This window comes from Calonectris borealis, chromosome 5, assembly GCF_964195595.1.
Source record: "Calonectris borealis chromosome 5, bCalBor7.hap1.2, whole genome shotgun sequence".
Taxonomy (NCBI): Eukaryota; Metazoa; Chordata; class Aves; order Procellariiformes; family Procellariidae; genus Calonectris; species Calonectris borealis.
Window position 1 is genome coordinate 39519827 of NC_134316.1, and position 15088 is coordinate 39534914.

Below are 15088 nucleotides of genomic sequence, written 5' to 3' on the forward strand. Positions count from 1 at the left end.
AGCCCCTCTCTTACTCGTCGCCTCCCAAGGTTTGGCTTATTATAGGGAACTTTAGGAAGAAAATGCTTCCCTTTACAGCACCTGTGTCTTGATGGAAGAGATTATCTCACCTCTGTGCCCGGCAAGATCATGGAGCAGATACTCCTGGAAACTATGCTAAGGCACATGGAAAATGAGGAGGAGATTGGTGACAGCCAACATGGCTTCACTAAGGGCAAATCACGCCTGGAAAATTTGGTGGCCTTCTACAAGGGGGTTACAGCATTAGTGGATAAGGGAAGAGCAACTACCTGGACTTCTGCAAAGCATTTGACACTTTCCCGCACGACATCCTTGTCTCTAAATTAGAGAGACATGGGTTTGACGGCTGGACAACTCAGTGTATAGGGAATTGGCTGGATGGTGACACTCAAACAGTTGCGGTCAACGGCTCGAAGTCCAAGTGGAAAACAGTGACGAGAGGCGTTACTCGGGGATCAGTATTGGGACCGGTATGCCAACATCTTTGTCAGCAACAGCGAGATTGAGTGCACCCTCAGCAAAAGTTTGCCAACACCACCAAGCTGTGTGGTGCGGTCAACACGCTGGAGGGAAGAGATGCCATCCAGAGGGACCTTGACAGGTTTGAGAGGTGGGCCCATATGAACCTCATGAAGTTCAACAAGGCCAAGTGCAAGGTCCTGCACATGGGTCAGGGCCATCCCAAGCACAAATACAGGCTGGGCGGAGAATGGATTGAGAGCAGCCCTGAGGAGAAGGACTTGGGGGTGTGGGTTGATGAGAAGCTCAACATGACCCAGCAATACGTGCTTGCAGCCCAGAAGGCCAACCGTATCCTGGGCTGCATCAAAAGAACCGTGACCAGCAGGTGGAGGGAGGTGATTCTCCCCTTCTACTCCCCTCTCATGAGACCCCACCTGGAGTACTGCATTCAGCTCTGCGGCCCCCCCAAGATAAGAAGGACATGGACCTGGGGAAACAAGTCCAGAGGAGGGCCATGAGGATGATCAGAGGGCTGGAGCACCTCTCCTGTGAAGACAGGCTGAGAGAGTTGGGGTTGTTCAGCCTGGAGAAGAGAAGGCTCCAGGGAGACCTTACAGCAGCCTGCCAGTACCTGAAAGGGGCCTACAACAAAGCTGAAGAGAAACTTTTTTTACAAGGGCATGTAGTGATAGGACCAGGGGTAATGGCTTTAAACTGAAAGAGGGTAGATTTAGATTAGATATAGGGAAGAAAATCTTCACTCTGAGGGTGGTGAGGCACTGGAACAGGTTGCCCAGAGAAGCTGTGGATGCCCCATCCCTGGAAGCGTTCAAGGCCAGGTTGGATGGGGCTTTGGGCAACCTGGCCTAGTGGAAGGTGTCCCTGCCCATGGCAGGGGGGTTGGAACTAGATGATCTTTAAGGTCCCTTCCAACCCAAACCATTCTATGATTCTATGATCTTGAAAACACTTTACAAAGAGTAAGGTTTTAACATCCTCGTCCAGGGCTCTCAGTTAAGAAATATGTTTCTAGATAGCACTGTTTATATAGATATAGGTATAGTTTTTATTTATTTTTATTACCAACCCAACATTTCAATTTGCAGCCATTGATATAATTAATGACATACTCTCGTGGTGGGTTTTTTTCCTTAAAAAGAAACTTGAAATGAAAAGGATGCCTTTTTGTCTGTCTGGTGTTCCTAAAAGGTACTCAGGATGACACAGGAGTCCTGACGTGGGTGGCAGTTTTTAAGCCCATACCCTTCAATGGCCTGAAGACCACCAGCGAGACGCAGGCGCTGTGAAAACTGGGGTAGCAGAGCAGTGAAAGGGCAGCCACGCCACAGCTCGGGGTGGGACGGCGCTGGGAACAAATGGGCACGCTATCCGGGGTTTCCTGAATTCATTTCCACCTCCAAGCAGGAGGACCAGGCAGCAAACCCACCACCACCACCATCCCAAGGAGCCGGTACTGCTTTCCCTGGCTCCCTTGCTCTCCCCAGGGCAGGCTATTCCTGGGTAGCCATTTATTTCTTTATCGGTTGTAAATTAACATAATTTTCTCTCCCTGCAGTACCACAAGCTCAAAGTTAATTATACAAAGAGAAATGCCATAGTCAAAATATACATGATACATATTATATTAGAGGGTTGGGGTTTGGTTTTTTTCCTCCTTTTTTTCTTAGCCGAGGCAGGTGATTGAGATGCTACATGCTCCAGCCTTTGTCACTGAATGTGTGTGTGTGTCTGTGTGTCTGTGTTTGTATTAAAAATATATCAGTCTTGTGATGTTCTTAAAAAAGAAAGAAATGGAAGGCGGCGAGGGAGGAAACGGATAATGGTGAAAAAGTTCTTTGACTGTGTCACAGTCTTTTGTGGCTTCAAAAAATACACGTTCAATTCCAGCACTGACGGCAGCTTGAAGCTTTAGAGTAGGTTTTTAACATTTTTCTGTTTTAGTAGTAAAAAAGAAAAAAAATAACTAAGCAGCTTGCCCCCCCCAAACCAAAAAGCAACAAGCAAATGAAAGAAAAAAAAGGAAAAAAAATCAAATTCCTGATCAGACTTCTGCAATTCCGAACCAGTAAAAATAAGAAAACATCTCCTTACAGTGGAGCAGTGCTCGGGAGGAAAGCAGACAAGCCCCTTCGGGAGAGGTGGCCTTTGGAGATGGCTGAAACGCCTTAATCTCATAGAATGGGGTCAGTGGCTGGGTTTATTGTGTTTTGTTTTATTTCAACACTTGCCATTGTTGCTTTCTTTTCTTTTGTATCATTTTGGGTGGGTTTTGTTTGGTTGTTTTTTTCCCCTCTGTGATGGTTTTGCCCTTCTTGGCACCCAGCCATCCGACTGTCTGGGCAGCGGCGGCCCTGATGGACAGCTGTCCCCTCCGGTGAAACCGCACTTCCAGGACCGGTGTCCGGTGAGGTAACGGAGGAGGGGGTCCCTCCCCCCGGCAGCACCGTCCCTCCACCGCCTAAAACCCCTTGATGTAGCAATAGGCCTCCAGGGTGGCGAAGAGGATGTACAGCAGCCAGAGGCTGATGAAGAGCAACGTCGTGGCCAGTTTGCACCCCCGGGGGCCACCCAGCTCCCCCCCGATGTGGGGCCGCCGGCGGTAAAGGAGGACACTGATGCAGATGAAGGCGAAGATGGTGAAGAGGGTGACGGAGAAGGCCAGGGTGCCCGCCGACACCTGGAACTCCTGCCCCTGCGATGCCCAGTAGATCGCCGCCACTGACCACGCCAGCCCGATGCCCAGGAAGACGTTGACGGCGTTGCTGCCCGTGACGTTGCTGATGGAGGCGTCGGCGTACACATCTTGGGTGGCCGCGGCTTTGCTGGCAAATGTGTCTGGGGTTGGGGAAGGAGGGAACGAGAAATCACTGGGGGTCCAACAGGAGAAACGGGCAACCCTTCATGTCTGGGGACAAGGGAGGCACCGGCCAGGTTGGGACACGGATCACTCCTGGGACCCTGTGTTGCCACCAAGTGGGGCGGAGACCTTGCCTGGGGGCAGGACACTGTGGAGCCTGAACCCCATCCCCATGACAGAGCTGCTCCCCTGGGGCGGAGAGCCACCGCAGGACTTTCCTCCCACCCCATCCCCTCCCCGTGGCCACCCCACCTGGTACAGAAGTGCCGAAGGCGACAAAGACGACAGCAGTCACCGAGTCCTTGAGGCCGATGGTGCAGCCGAAGTGGGAGGCAAGGTCGCCGATGACGGCTGTGAGCATGCCAATGATGAGGATGGAGACGACGAAGCAGGCCCAGCCGTTGCAGTACTCGGTGGGGGGCACGCAGGCAAACAGCACCTTCCAGAAGACCGTCAGAAAATGCATCACGTAGTCGAAGCAGGATGGCAGGCGCTCCTCACCGGACTCGTCCTCGTCCTCGTCCCCTGCTGCAAACAACATGGAAGGAGACGTCCAGCCCTCATGATGGGGCAGGTCAAGATTACGGGGATGGGCTGCAGCCCCATCCTTGGCCCCCCCCACCCCAGGGCTCCAGGGATACTGCTCTCCTGGAACAAGGTGGCATGATGCCGGCCACGACAGTGGGCTCAGGGCACACCAGGTCCCTCAGTGATGGGTGAGGCTTGGCAAGAGGGGTGCCTCCCAGGACAGCCCAGAGCCTGCAGGGCTGGTGAGTGGCAGAGCGGAGCGTTGCACCCACAGAGAGGCAGCCCCATCCCCGTGCCTGTTCCCACCCACAGGCAGTCACACAGTAGGTAGTCAGCCTGCGGAGATGCATGCAACAGCTGAGCACCACTGCCCAGGCAGACGCCGTCTCCTGAGCCCAGACAGATCTCATCCCAGGCTGCATGAACCCTGGGGATGCTGGTGTGGGTCTTCTGGTGTCCCCCTCACCTGCGCTGACGGTAATGGCCTCCATGAACTGGTCCCTCCAGGAATGTGTCCCTACAACCAAAGCCAGGTTTGTCTTCTTAATCAGCTTGTCCACGGTGCTCTGTTGAGGGAATAAAGATGCACAGCAATTAAACTGGCTGCTAGCAGGCAAGGCTGATCTTGCAGTGCACTGTGGTCTCACAGAGCCTTCCCAAACTGTTGAGGTGCCACAAGCACTCTCCTACCGGTCAGATGAGGCCATGACTGGAGTTGGGCCCACCTTCTCCCTGGACAGGCTGACCCAAATCTCACCAGAACCTGCTTCTTTGCCACCGCTTACTCCAGAGGAGGCTCCTTCCTCGCTCACTCCGGCCTCACCAGGGATAGCTTTGCTCCTGCCCTCTCCTGCACACTGGCTTCTCCTGCTTCCACAGGGCTCCCTTCACCTCTGCCTACCAGCAGCTACGTCCCCTGGCACTTCTTGTAGGCTTCCCCCATACTTTATTGCATAGCATACTCCTTATCATCTTCCAGCAGCCCTTTCCCTGCACATGTGGCCACCCCCAGCCTCCTCAGTTCTGCTTTCCGTGGCTGCTCTTCAGTGCCACACAGCTTTCCCCTCCCGGAGGACACCTGGGACAACCACTGACCTTGAACTCATAGGACTCCTCAATGATGACTTCTAGTTTGGGATGCTCGCCAAGTATTGGTTTGCCCATCTCTGCAATCCTCTTGGCTTCCTCCTCTTCAACCGTCAGCTTCCTCTCAGCCACCTCTGTGAAAGCAAGGTCAACACCAAGCTGTAGAGAGCAGCCCTGGAACATCAGGGCACCGCAGGGGATATCTGCAGGGCCTGAGCACGGGCTTCTGCAGCCCCTTCACAGTATGCTAAGCTCACGCAGCGATTTGGGGGGCAGCGGTGGGGTGTCAGACCACAGAAACAAAGGACCAAGATTTCTGAATATCAGTTAGTCACCAAGAACATACACAACATGGTTTTAATTTATTAAAAAAACCCCAAATGTTTCTTCAGCCTGCATTGGCGATCTTGGATGACATACGCCCTCCATCATCCCTGCCACATCTTTGGGGAGACCGAGGTACCAATTCATTCTGCCATCTGGCACAAGCGTCCTTTAAGACAGCTTTAATGCCCTGGCGTGTTTCCTGGTTTGAACGAACAAGAGACAGAATCTTTTTATTCCCCTTTGATTAGAAAAATCACTGTTGGCATTCTGTGTCACTCTGCCTGACCTAACTCTCAGACAGACACACACTAGCACAAGCACACAGGCACACACGTACGCGTTCCTAGCGTTTGGAAAAATTCACAGGAAGAAGTAAGGCAGGAGCCAAGTGGGTTTTCGCTTTCCTGTCACTGGATGTTTAGTTTCTGCTGGAGGAAACTAAACCAGGACCCCAGGTCAGCAGATGCCACCGTGGGGCCGGAGGGGTGCCCGTGGGACTGCCCGGGAGGTGCAGCATCCTGAGACGACTCTGTGTTGGGGTCACCTTGCTGGTGCCCCAGCAAACCCAGCGAGGTGCCCAGGGAGGTTCTGGTTGCCCAGACGGGAAGGAGCATCCCAACCAGCAGGAAGGGTGCCCTGGCACTGCCCCGGCCCTGACCCAGGTGTCCTCGCCCACCCACCCACCCAAGTGCAGGCACGTGCCGGTGGGGTCTCTGAAAAGCCTTGACATCTCAAGAAAGAAGCTGGGTTTCCCCCGGCTTTCCTGTGCCTGACCAGTCAGGGTGGACAAGCTGCAGCACGGGGCCAGCTGAGCCTGGGAGCGGGAGCTGGAGCTCTGCAGGACCTGGGGGGTATCACAAACGTAGAGCATCTTGTTCTGGCTGAGCAGTGGGTCAGAGGTGACCCAAGGGTTCCTGCAGAGTTTACAAACACCCCAGGTAATGCCTCAGAAGTGATTAATCCCATGTGGGCTCCAGCAGATCTCATACTCCGCACCAAAAATCACACAGAAATTATAAAGTCCCAGTGAACTCTAGTTATAAACTCTGCCTTCTCTTCATCAGCCCAGCTAGGGTGATTGCAGGCTGTAAGCCTTGCAAGTCCTGCAGAGTTTATAAAACATATAATAACTCCTGTGGCAGGTGACATTATTATAACCCATCACAGAAGCAGAAGCAGCTACATCCACCACTTGAAATCAATGATGTCGTACATCAAAACCATCACCGCCTAGCTCGAAGGCAGTAGTCTGGATTTGGGAATCCCCAGAAGTTTACAAATACTGAGACAGGGGAGCACAGCCCCTGGAGAGGAAGGCAGGTAATGCAGCCGGGCAATGCAGGAGGCCAGAGGGGTAAGGGGGCAAGTGCAGGCAAAGGCCAAGCAAGCACAGAGGGGAGGAGGCAGCTGAGCTGGAGAAGTGCAGAAACGGGTGAACATGGATAAAATGTTCTGCCTTATGCTACACTTGGAGACATGAACTGATGATCCTCAAGAAGAAGATTCAAGTTACTTATCTTCACTTGAGCAAGGAGTTAGATGAAATCTACATCTCTTTTTCCAAGACAGAGATGGAGAAAGTCCAGTCTCTGCCTCTACCTGGAAGTGTATGAAGATGACAAGCTGTATCCATCGTTGAAAATGCAGGTGCTTACACATCAGCTGCCATACCACGCACGTGGCTCGCTTCTGTCTGAGTTCCGCCACAACCTGAAGCTCGGGGGAAGAGGCACCCTCAGCTCTGCAAGGCGCAGCTTGGCAGATGAGCTGAGTGCGTCCTGACGCGTGCTGACAGTACTGAGCTGAGCAAAAGCACAGCACCATCCCAGCAGGGTTCCAAAGCCTGGGCTCGGGGACAGTCTGGCTCACTACAACCTTCGCTGGGAAGTAACTGCATCAGAAAAGCTGCGGTCGCAGCTGGCGGCACGTTCCCTTGGGCTCTCGCCCACTGGCTGCAGTTGCATAGCGCAGAAAGCAAATGTCTGGAATCAGAAGAGCTGCCCTGAAAACGGGGAACATCGGGCAGAATTTCCTCAGCTCAACAACTCCAGGAGAAACGATGCAACGAAGCCTCAGTCCCCCCTGTAACTGATTTGACAAAAGCCTTTGGCGCGGTAAGACAACACGGAGCCTCATGCAGATACCGGCTATCGAGGCAAGGCTGAGCTGCAGGCAGGTCCGCAAGCACACACAGTGCAGAATGCCTTCTCCTCCCCGTAGGGAGCGGTATCCAGCACGGCTTTATCCCAGAACCTGGCACCTTGCTCGCGCTGGTTTATGTACCTGTGCCAGGCGGGCCAGCGCAAGGCCCGATACCCTCCTCTGCGCAGGGAGACCTGCTCCGACTCCCGACCGTGCGCCAGGTCCAAGGCAGTCGAGCAGGCTGCATGGGAACCCCCCTGCCCGTGGCCAGAGGCAGGTCCTTCGGCCGCTGGCAGGTGGCTTCGTTGTCTCTGCAAGCCACTTGTAGATCACCTACTGATTTGATGAGCACGGCGATCACTTGCTAGGGAGCTCTTAGTGTAAATCAAGCTACATGTCCATGTCCAGGAGTGGACAGATTGCTCTAAACCTGGGGGCTGGATGCAGTGTGAGCGTGGGACCAGGCACTCCACCGAAGTGAAGGCGCTGTGGGACTTGCACTATTTCAGAGGGCACCTTCTCCATGGAAGAAGAGCCACCAGAGGCACCTTCAAGACCTAGGTAGGCCACTAGCGGTAAAGGGACAAGCTGGCCAGTGATGGAGACCTGCAGCCTGCTGACAGCACATGCACCAAGACATGAATAATGGAGGCCCTGCTGTCACCACGCAGCTCCTGAACTGGGGCGCAGAGAGAAGAAACACGGTTACCCAAGAAGGCACGTCAACGACGTCCTACGGGGGCAGCTGATTGAAGACCACTGCCAGGCTAAGTCTTTCAATGTCAGCTGCAAGCAAACTGTGGGAGAACAGGCATAGGCAGCATCTCCCAATGGGTACCTCGCAGAAATGTTAACAGAGGAAGCTTGCAGATAAATGAAAAAAGGAGGTAGTTCCTTCATGCCTCATTAAAAAGCAGTCACATTCGTGAATGTGCAACAGGAAAGCAAAGCGCAGAAACCTAACAAACTTCAAAGGTGCATCTGCAAACATTGAACCTGCCATTGTATTTTCACTGGAGCCTCTATCCTAATGTAGGAGACAGAGTCTGAGTCACGCGTCAGTATTGTGCTGGATCTTGCTCATGCAAGCGATCCATTGGTGCCACATACCAGGCTGCTGATTGTCCTCTGAAGTCAGAGCAGTGCCATTTGTGGTAGGAAGGACAAGCTTAAGAGCCCAGTTGACATGTCCATGTCCCTTGCCCCAATCTATACTCGCCATACAATTAAGGGGAGAGTTAAAGAGCAATACAAAGCACCTACATGAATCCACCACTTCTCCCCACCTACCATTTAGGCGGGGAGAGCACCCTGTAGCATGAATCAGTGCCAACCTCTGCAAAACACCAGACCTCAACCTGAACCTGCTCCAGGCCTGTGGGTCTAGCTGTTCCCATGGGATGCTGAGGACTGAGTTGAGCCCCGTGTGTACAGATCCAACAGCTGAGAAGGCATAAACTCTTGCAACATCCCAATGGCAGAGCACACTCCCGATGCTCCTGCCTTTCAGGGAAGCACTTTGGCCAGCAGCACGGTGCACCAGCCTGCCTTCAGAGCCGCAGGAGGCCACTGTCTCTGCAGCAAGCGTGGGGCATGCTCCCACGCGGGCTACGGTAGCCACAGGCCCCCACCTCCTGAGGGACTGTGTATAGGGATGGGGGTGTCAGAGGGCTCCTCCAGGAAGCAGGGACAGGTGAGGTGTGTCACACATCGCCCCAGTGCGTTAGCTGCAAAGACGACTTATCAGGGGCTGTGATAAATAAAACATAAGGGGCAGGGGGGGAGAGACAGACTTCATTTGGAAGGTGAAGTCTGTCAAGGTGAATGCTGCCAAGCTGCAGCTTAATTATTAACTAGCCTGATTTCTGTTTCTATCAGCATCAGTACCTACTTTTCAATGCAGATTGCACCCTGGACTCCCTTCTGTCAACCCCAATTAAGCCTGATAAGGTCTGGCTATGCCCAGCAAGAACAGGAGCTTGCCAGGACCTCCTCGGCTGCCTCCACCTCCTCCCTGGTAAGAGGAAGGTGGGAATAGAAGGATCCCCTAAACCCTGCCTGCTCTGGCACATAGGCGTGTGCTGTCATCGAGTGCTAGCAACCTATCTGGGCTACAGGAGCATGCACAGGCTGCTAAGGCTAGGCAAGCTGGGGCTGCTGTGCCAGGTGCTGCACCAAGGTACTCTGCTCCTCGTGCCAGGGAGCCCACGGGTTAGAAAGGAGATGCTACAAGTAGGGGAGACAAACAGGTCTGGGAAGATCAAAGGCTTGAGGAATGAAAATGAAGTCCTCTTTTGCCCAGGTAGCTGACACCCGCTCGGCACTGGACCCAACACTTGCTTGCAGGAAGCGAGGAGAGGTTTTGGTTAAACCACTCCATGTTCTCACTTATTCTGCCTCATTCAGGGTCACTTCAGACCCTTAAAGGTAGGACAGATGAGGGGGGCCAGCAGCTCCTACTTATGGTCCTGCCGCTGCTGTGCTCTGCAGCCCTGCGGGGCACGTCCCTGCCATGCTCGCTCAGCCCTCACTGGCACGAACGACCTCCACCTGCAGCTATTTGCAAAGCGCGTTCTGACCTACACAGGATAGGCAGTTTCTTGGGCTCAAACTCCTGTAAGCAGATCCCCTCCTCCTCTTACTTATTCCAGGGGAAAGGGGAGCACCGAGCAGCGTTCCCTGCTCCTGGAAGGCAGGTACTCCGCGAGTGCTTGCTAGCTCAACTTCCTTCAGACCGGGGGGACCAAATGGGAACTGGACGTTGCCTGTGGCCCTCCGGACACATCATAAATCAAAGTTAGATAAAGCGCATTTCCATGAGGTAATCTGCACCTTCTGAGCTGACACGGGCGATGGGAAGGCCCTGTAGCACTGTTAGAGAGGTAGCTACCCGTCACCTAGGCAATGCCGCGAGACTACCAGACAGCCACGGAGCAGTTTGCATTCCCTATCACTTGCTGAATAAATTGGATTAAAACCAGCAATGTATTCATGAAAGATTGCTATGAAGGCCACTTCACAGCCCTCGAGCTATCTCGTCTCCATCCATTTCTAGAGCGGGCATGTATCTGCACGAAGGTCACCCCTTCTGGGGACTGCGCTGCTAGGAAGAAATTAAAATGACAATTAAAATGGGATTTTTTTTGTTGTGGCTCAATAAAATATAATCCTGGCTAAACAAAGTAAACAGTGAGCTCTCTCCAGAGCGCTGTCAAGCCGTCAGTCACAACCAGGGAAGGCTGCTGGCTAAAAGACACTCTGGCTTTTGAGGTTAGCATATGGATATGCCCTTTACTGAAACACATGCACACGCACAAGCACCGGCAGCCTGGGCTGCTTTCTAAAAAGGGAAGAATCTGCTTACTTAGCCCTGAAAGCTATTTTTGAGGCATGATACATCCCATACACATGCCCCAGCTTCCTTACCGCTAACTGGGAAACGCTGCACATTGATGAGACGGAGGCTAAGGCACAGGGCTGGGAACTGCGCATTATTCCACTGCTGGCTCTGCCTTGAGATTGCTGTTGACACGACCGTCCCCGACAGGCTAGTCAACGGGCCTCTCTGCTCCCCAGCCTCTCCCACTGCAAAGTGGACTCAGGAGTTTTAATGCATGAGTAAAGAAACATGTTTAGAAATATTTTCTTTGATCTGAGTGAATATGTGGAAATGAGGGTAGAGAAGTATCTACCGTTTAGATAATTCCTCATCCCTTTAAAGATCTGAACCTCCTGAGCCCAAAAATTTGCAAGCCAAGGCTCTGCTCAGGCTTTCAGTGACTTTTGCAAAGGCTGGAAAGACCACCAGAGCAGCTTGTCCCAACGGCTGGCAATGGCAGGGGCAACTGGAGTAGCTACGCGCTTTGGTGTCGAATACTTACCTGTATAGAGTATACGGAGAGATCATTGCCAGTGCCAAAACAAAAGGTCATGCATCAGAGCAGTTAAAAAAAGCCCGGTTTGACTCTCAAGTCACTCCACAGCCACCCCATACCACTGTGGTCCTCTGCAGCCCCAGCAGCTGGCACTGGACACTTGGCCAAGCAAGGCTTTCAAAAGCTCTGCACAGCCTTGCAAGTCTCGCAGAGCCCGTTTGGAGGAAACAAATGCTGAGCTGAACCTGTGCCAAAGGCTCTCCCCTGCCCAGTGACTTCGCCTTGTGTAAAATTCACAGCCCTGTTTTCCCAGGGAGGGCTCTGCAAGGCAGGGGGGGCAGAGCCAAGATCTCCCATTTATCCCAGGAAAGGGCTGCTGGGACAAGAGAGGCGTTTTCGCTTGGGCTCATCCATCTGGGCATCCCAGGGCTTCTGCAAAGAGACGGGGCCACCGCAGCGAGTGGGGGCTGCCAAAGAGGTGCCACGAGAGGGTGAACGCCCCAGGGCTGCGAAGGAGATCCAGGATGCCCAGCGATTCCAGGGACGCAGCCCCGGGGAAAGGGGCGCTGCCCGGGAAAAGCTGCGCGAGCTGCTCCGGGAGGGAGGGGACAAGGAGCAATACTGACAGATTCCACTGAAACATTCAATAATGCAGGTTTTTTACAAAGATTCCTGCGCGTCCGTGTAATCTAAATCTAACATGACACGGACTAAACGAGGACGTCACTTCTCTCCCTGCTGATTAGCCGTGATTGCCGCTGAGTGACACTCCAGCAGGTGCCTCTGCGGCAAGCAGGGCTCTGCTTGCTGGCCAGCCGCTGGCTTGAAGCACGGGCCAAGCATGCACCGTATGCACAGAGGGCACCCCGGGGCTGCCCGGCAAGGGGGGCACCCCAGGGACCCCCCCCTCCCAGACAGAGAGGAGGCTTTTCTTTATTAACTGGAAAGCAACTTTCCATAGCTGGTAACCAAATTCTCCCATAACGGCTGCCAAAAGCAATCAGGCTGGATCACAACAGAGGGAGGAAAGTTATGTTATTTTAATAGAAATTATTTGGTTCCCGGGGTTCTGATCAAATTAGGCAGCTACTGAATTAAAGCAATGAAATTACTGGGAAGGAGGCTGTGCTCAACTTGTTTTCAGTCCTCCCAGACCTGAAGAAGTAACAAAGGAAAATGTCCAAACCGCTCAGAGGATTTTCCTGTAAACACCCTAAGCTGATATTTGGGGAGCTGGGGACCTCTGCCTGCCACTAGCAATTTCCTAATTAGCCCAATATCCGACGGGCTCAGGCCATCCCCTGTGCAGCAGATTTGGCATCCTCCAAAAAAGAGCAGAGACTGAAGCTTGCGTGGCAGATGCTGCTGCTTTGATTTGCAGCACAGCTCAGGCGTGATGAACGCTTTGGTTTTCAGCTCTGCTTGCAAACCTGTCAGACTCCAGCTCCTCTCTGCACCCCGCATGCCCGCCTTTATCTTTTGACAACTGTTTCTTTAGTGCAAATTCAATGGTAATCATATCTGGAATTGAAGGAATAAGAAAAATACACGGGGTGTACATCGCACCGCAGCGGGATCAAGAGAGACTGGCGTAACGGGGATTTCGGGCAAGGAAGGGGGGGCTCAGTATTAGGGGGAGAGGAGATGAAGAGTGCAGAGCCAGAGCTGAGGGTGAGGAGAGAAATGGTGCTGATGCTTATCGTGCCCTGGTAGCACAGCCCTGGCACTGGGCGCACCCCTGGGACCCCCCAAGGGCGAGAGACGGAGAGCACCCAGGTGCATGCACTGAGGGGTGATGCATGGCCTGCCCCTGCATGGGAAGGGGACCCCTGCGCAGCCCTGCACCCTCGCCCACCCCAGACAACGCCGCCCCGCGCCCCAGGAGTGCTGCCCCCCTGCAGAGAAGCCCCGTGCTCCCGGGTGCATCAGCACAACCCAAGCCCCCGAGCTGCCCGAAGAGAGGGTCAAGTCACGGCCCCGGACCAGCCATCGGATTAGAGAATCATAGAATCGTTTAGGTTGGAAAAGACCTTTAAGATCAAGTCCAACCGTTTACCCTAACACTGCCAAGTCCACCACTAAACCATGTCCCCAAGCACCACATCTACACAGCTTTTAAAAACCTCCAGGGATGGCGACTCAACCACTTCCCTGGGCAGCCTTTCCCAGTGCTTGGCAACCCTTTCGGTGAAGAAATTTTTCCTAATATGCAACCTAAACCTCCCCTGGCACAACTTGAGGCCATTTCCTCTTCTCCTATCACTTGTTACTTGGCAGAAGAGACCAACACCCACCTCGCTACAACCTTCCTTCAGGTAGTTGTAGAGCATGATAAGGTCTCCCCTCAGCCTCCTCTTCTCCAGGCTAAACACCCCCAGTTCCCTCAGCTGCTCCTCATAAGACTTGTGCTCCAGGCCCTTCACCACCTTCGTTGACCTTCTCTGGACACGCTCCAGCACCTCCATGTCCTTCTTGTAGTGAGGGGCCCAAAACTGAACACAGGATTTGAGAGTATTCCAGAGCTGCATGTTCTGCTTTGCAACCCTGTTCAGGTCATTTCTCAAAACCCCAGGGAAAAATCTGGAATATGGGGAAGGCTCTTAGACATCAATCAATCACTGTCATGTTCCTAATGCATTGCTCTTAACTAGTTCCTGCTGGACCCGAACACCATGAGCTGGCATTGTCGACAACACAGCAAAAACAAACATGAGGGGCTGACCGAAGGGGACGAAAACAGAGCCAGAGCAGGCAGAGGAAAGGAGAAAAAGCACTTACCTTGGGTGAGCAGCAGGGCTGTGGGGAGAGAAGAACACGAGAAAGACAGGGAGAGAGAAGAAAAGAGGGAAACAGTTAATATCTTAGGGGAAAAGCGTTTTTGCAGATGACAGCTGTTGGTGAGCAATGGACGTGGTGCAAGGCGGCGTGCGAGCTCGCTGGGGCTGCATGCCGGGCGCAGGCTGGGGAGCAGACCCCACCGCAGCGAGATGGGGAGGGGGCTGGCGAGCACCGGCGAGCACCAGGGTGCTGGCTCCCCAAAGTCACCCCCCCGCAAGCACAGGCAGAGGGATGGGATGCAGGCGGGGAGCAGTGAGGAGGGGAAGGGAAAAGTGGGGGGGATGGTTACGCTTGCCATCAGGGCCTGATGCGACCCAAACTGACCCGAAGGCACAGGGGGTGCCCCTGCTTCAGCCGGGAGCGTGTGGCTGTGGCGGGGCTTGGCACAACTTGGTAAACCTGTGGGTGGCTGAGAAGAGAGAGTGGCCAGGGGTGACAGGCAGCTCACTGAGAAGAGCATCGTCAGGGGAAGGTGTTGATAAAATGGGTGCTGGCCTCCAGTGTGAAACGGGGCAGGGGGTAACACGGCCAGGCATCATCCCCCCGGATGCCCTGGCTCGCCTATGCCTATCCTGCACCCCACAGGTACCGCTCCCAGAGGGTCAGGGTGCTGAGAGGAGCACGGGCACACGTAGAGCATCACCGCATTGAGTCCTCCTGGCTCTCTTTGCTCCCAATTGCAGGTCTGCCCAACAGTGCTGCACGGGCACAGGCCGTGCAATGTCATCGCAGCGGGATGCAACTGCTCCCGGGAAATGTGGCTCTGTGGTCCCGTGAGACCAGAGGTGGGAGGAATGCAGGAGAAGGGGGCAAAGTCCTTGCAAGGGACGACCTTACCCCGACTTTCCGTACAGGCACAGCCCAGCCCTCTCGCTGCCTTGGGCAGTGACCTCCCGGCCCTCCCCTGCCTTGATTTACCCTCTCCCAGAGC

General features: G+C 53.8%; 1 protein-coding gene across 4 annotated transcripts in view; it reads right to left on the reverse strand.

The window, feature by feature from the left end:
- Nucleotides 1-1530: 1530 nt before the first annotated feature.
- The window catches only part of SLC8A3 (solute carrier family 8 member A3), a 94515-nt gene continuing 80957 nt past the window's right edge, over nt 1531-15088 (reverse strand). Inside the window, exons 3-6 of one of the 4 annotated variants that reach the window (XM_075151949.1) lie at nt 4985-5109; nt 4356-4455; nt 3614-3889; nt 1531-3339 (exon numbers count right to left, since the gene is read on the reverse strand). In XM_075151949.1, the coding sequence (XP_075008050.1) occupies nt 2963-3339; nt 3614-3889; nt 4356-4455; nt 4985-5109 (878 nt within the window). In that variant the 3' untranslated portion in view covers nt 1531-2962. Of the gene's footprint in view, nt 3340-3613; nt 3890-4355; nt 4456-4984; nt 5135-15088 lie in introns of all 4 variants that reach the window. The other 3 variants (XM_075151952.1, XM_075151951.1, XM_075151950.1) reach the window with 3 other exon arrangements.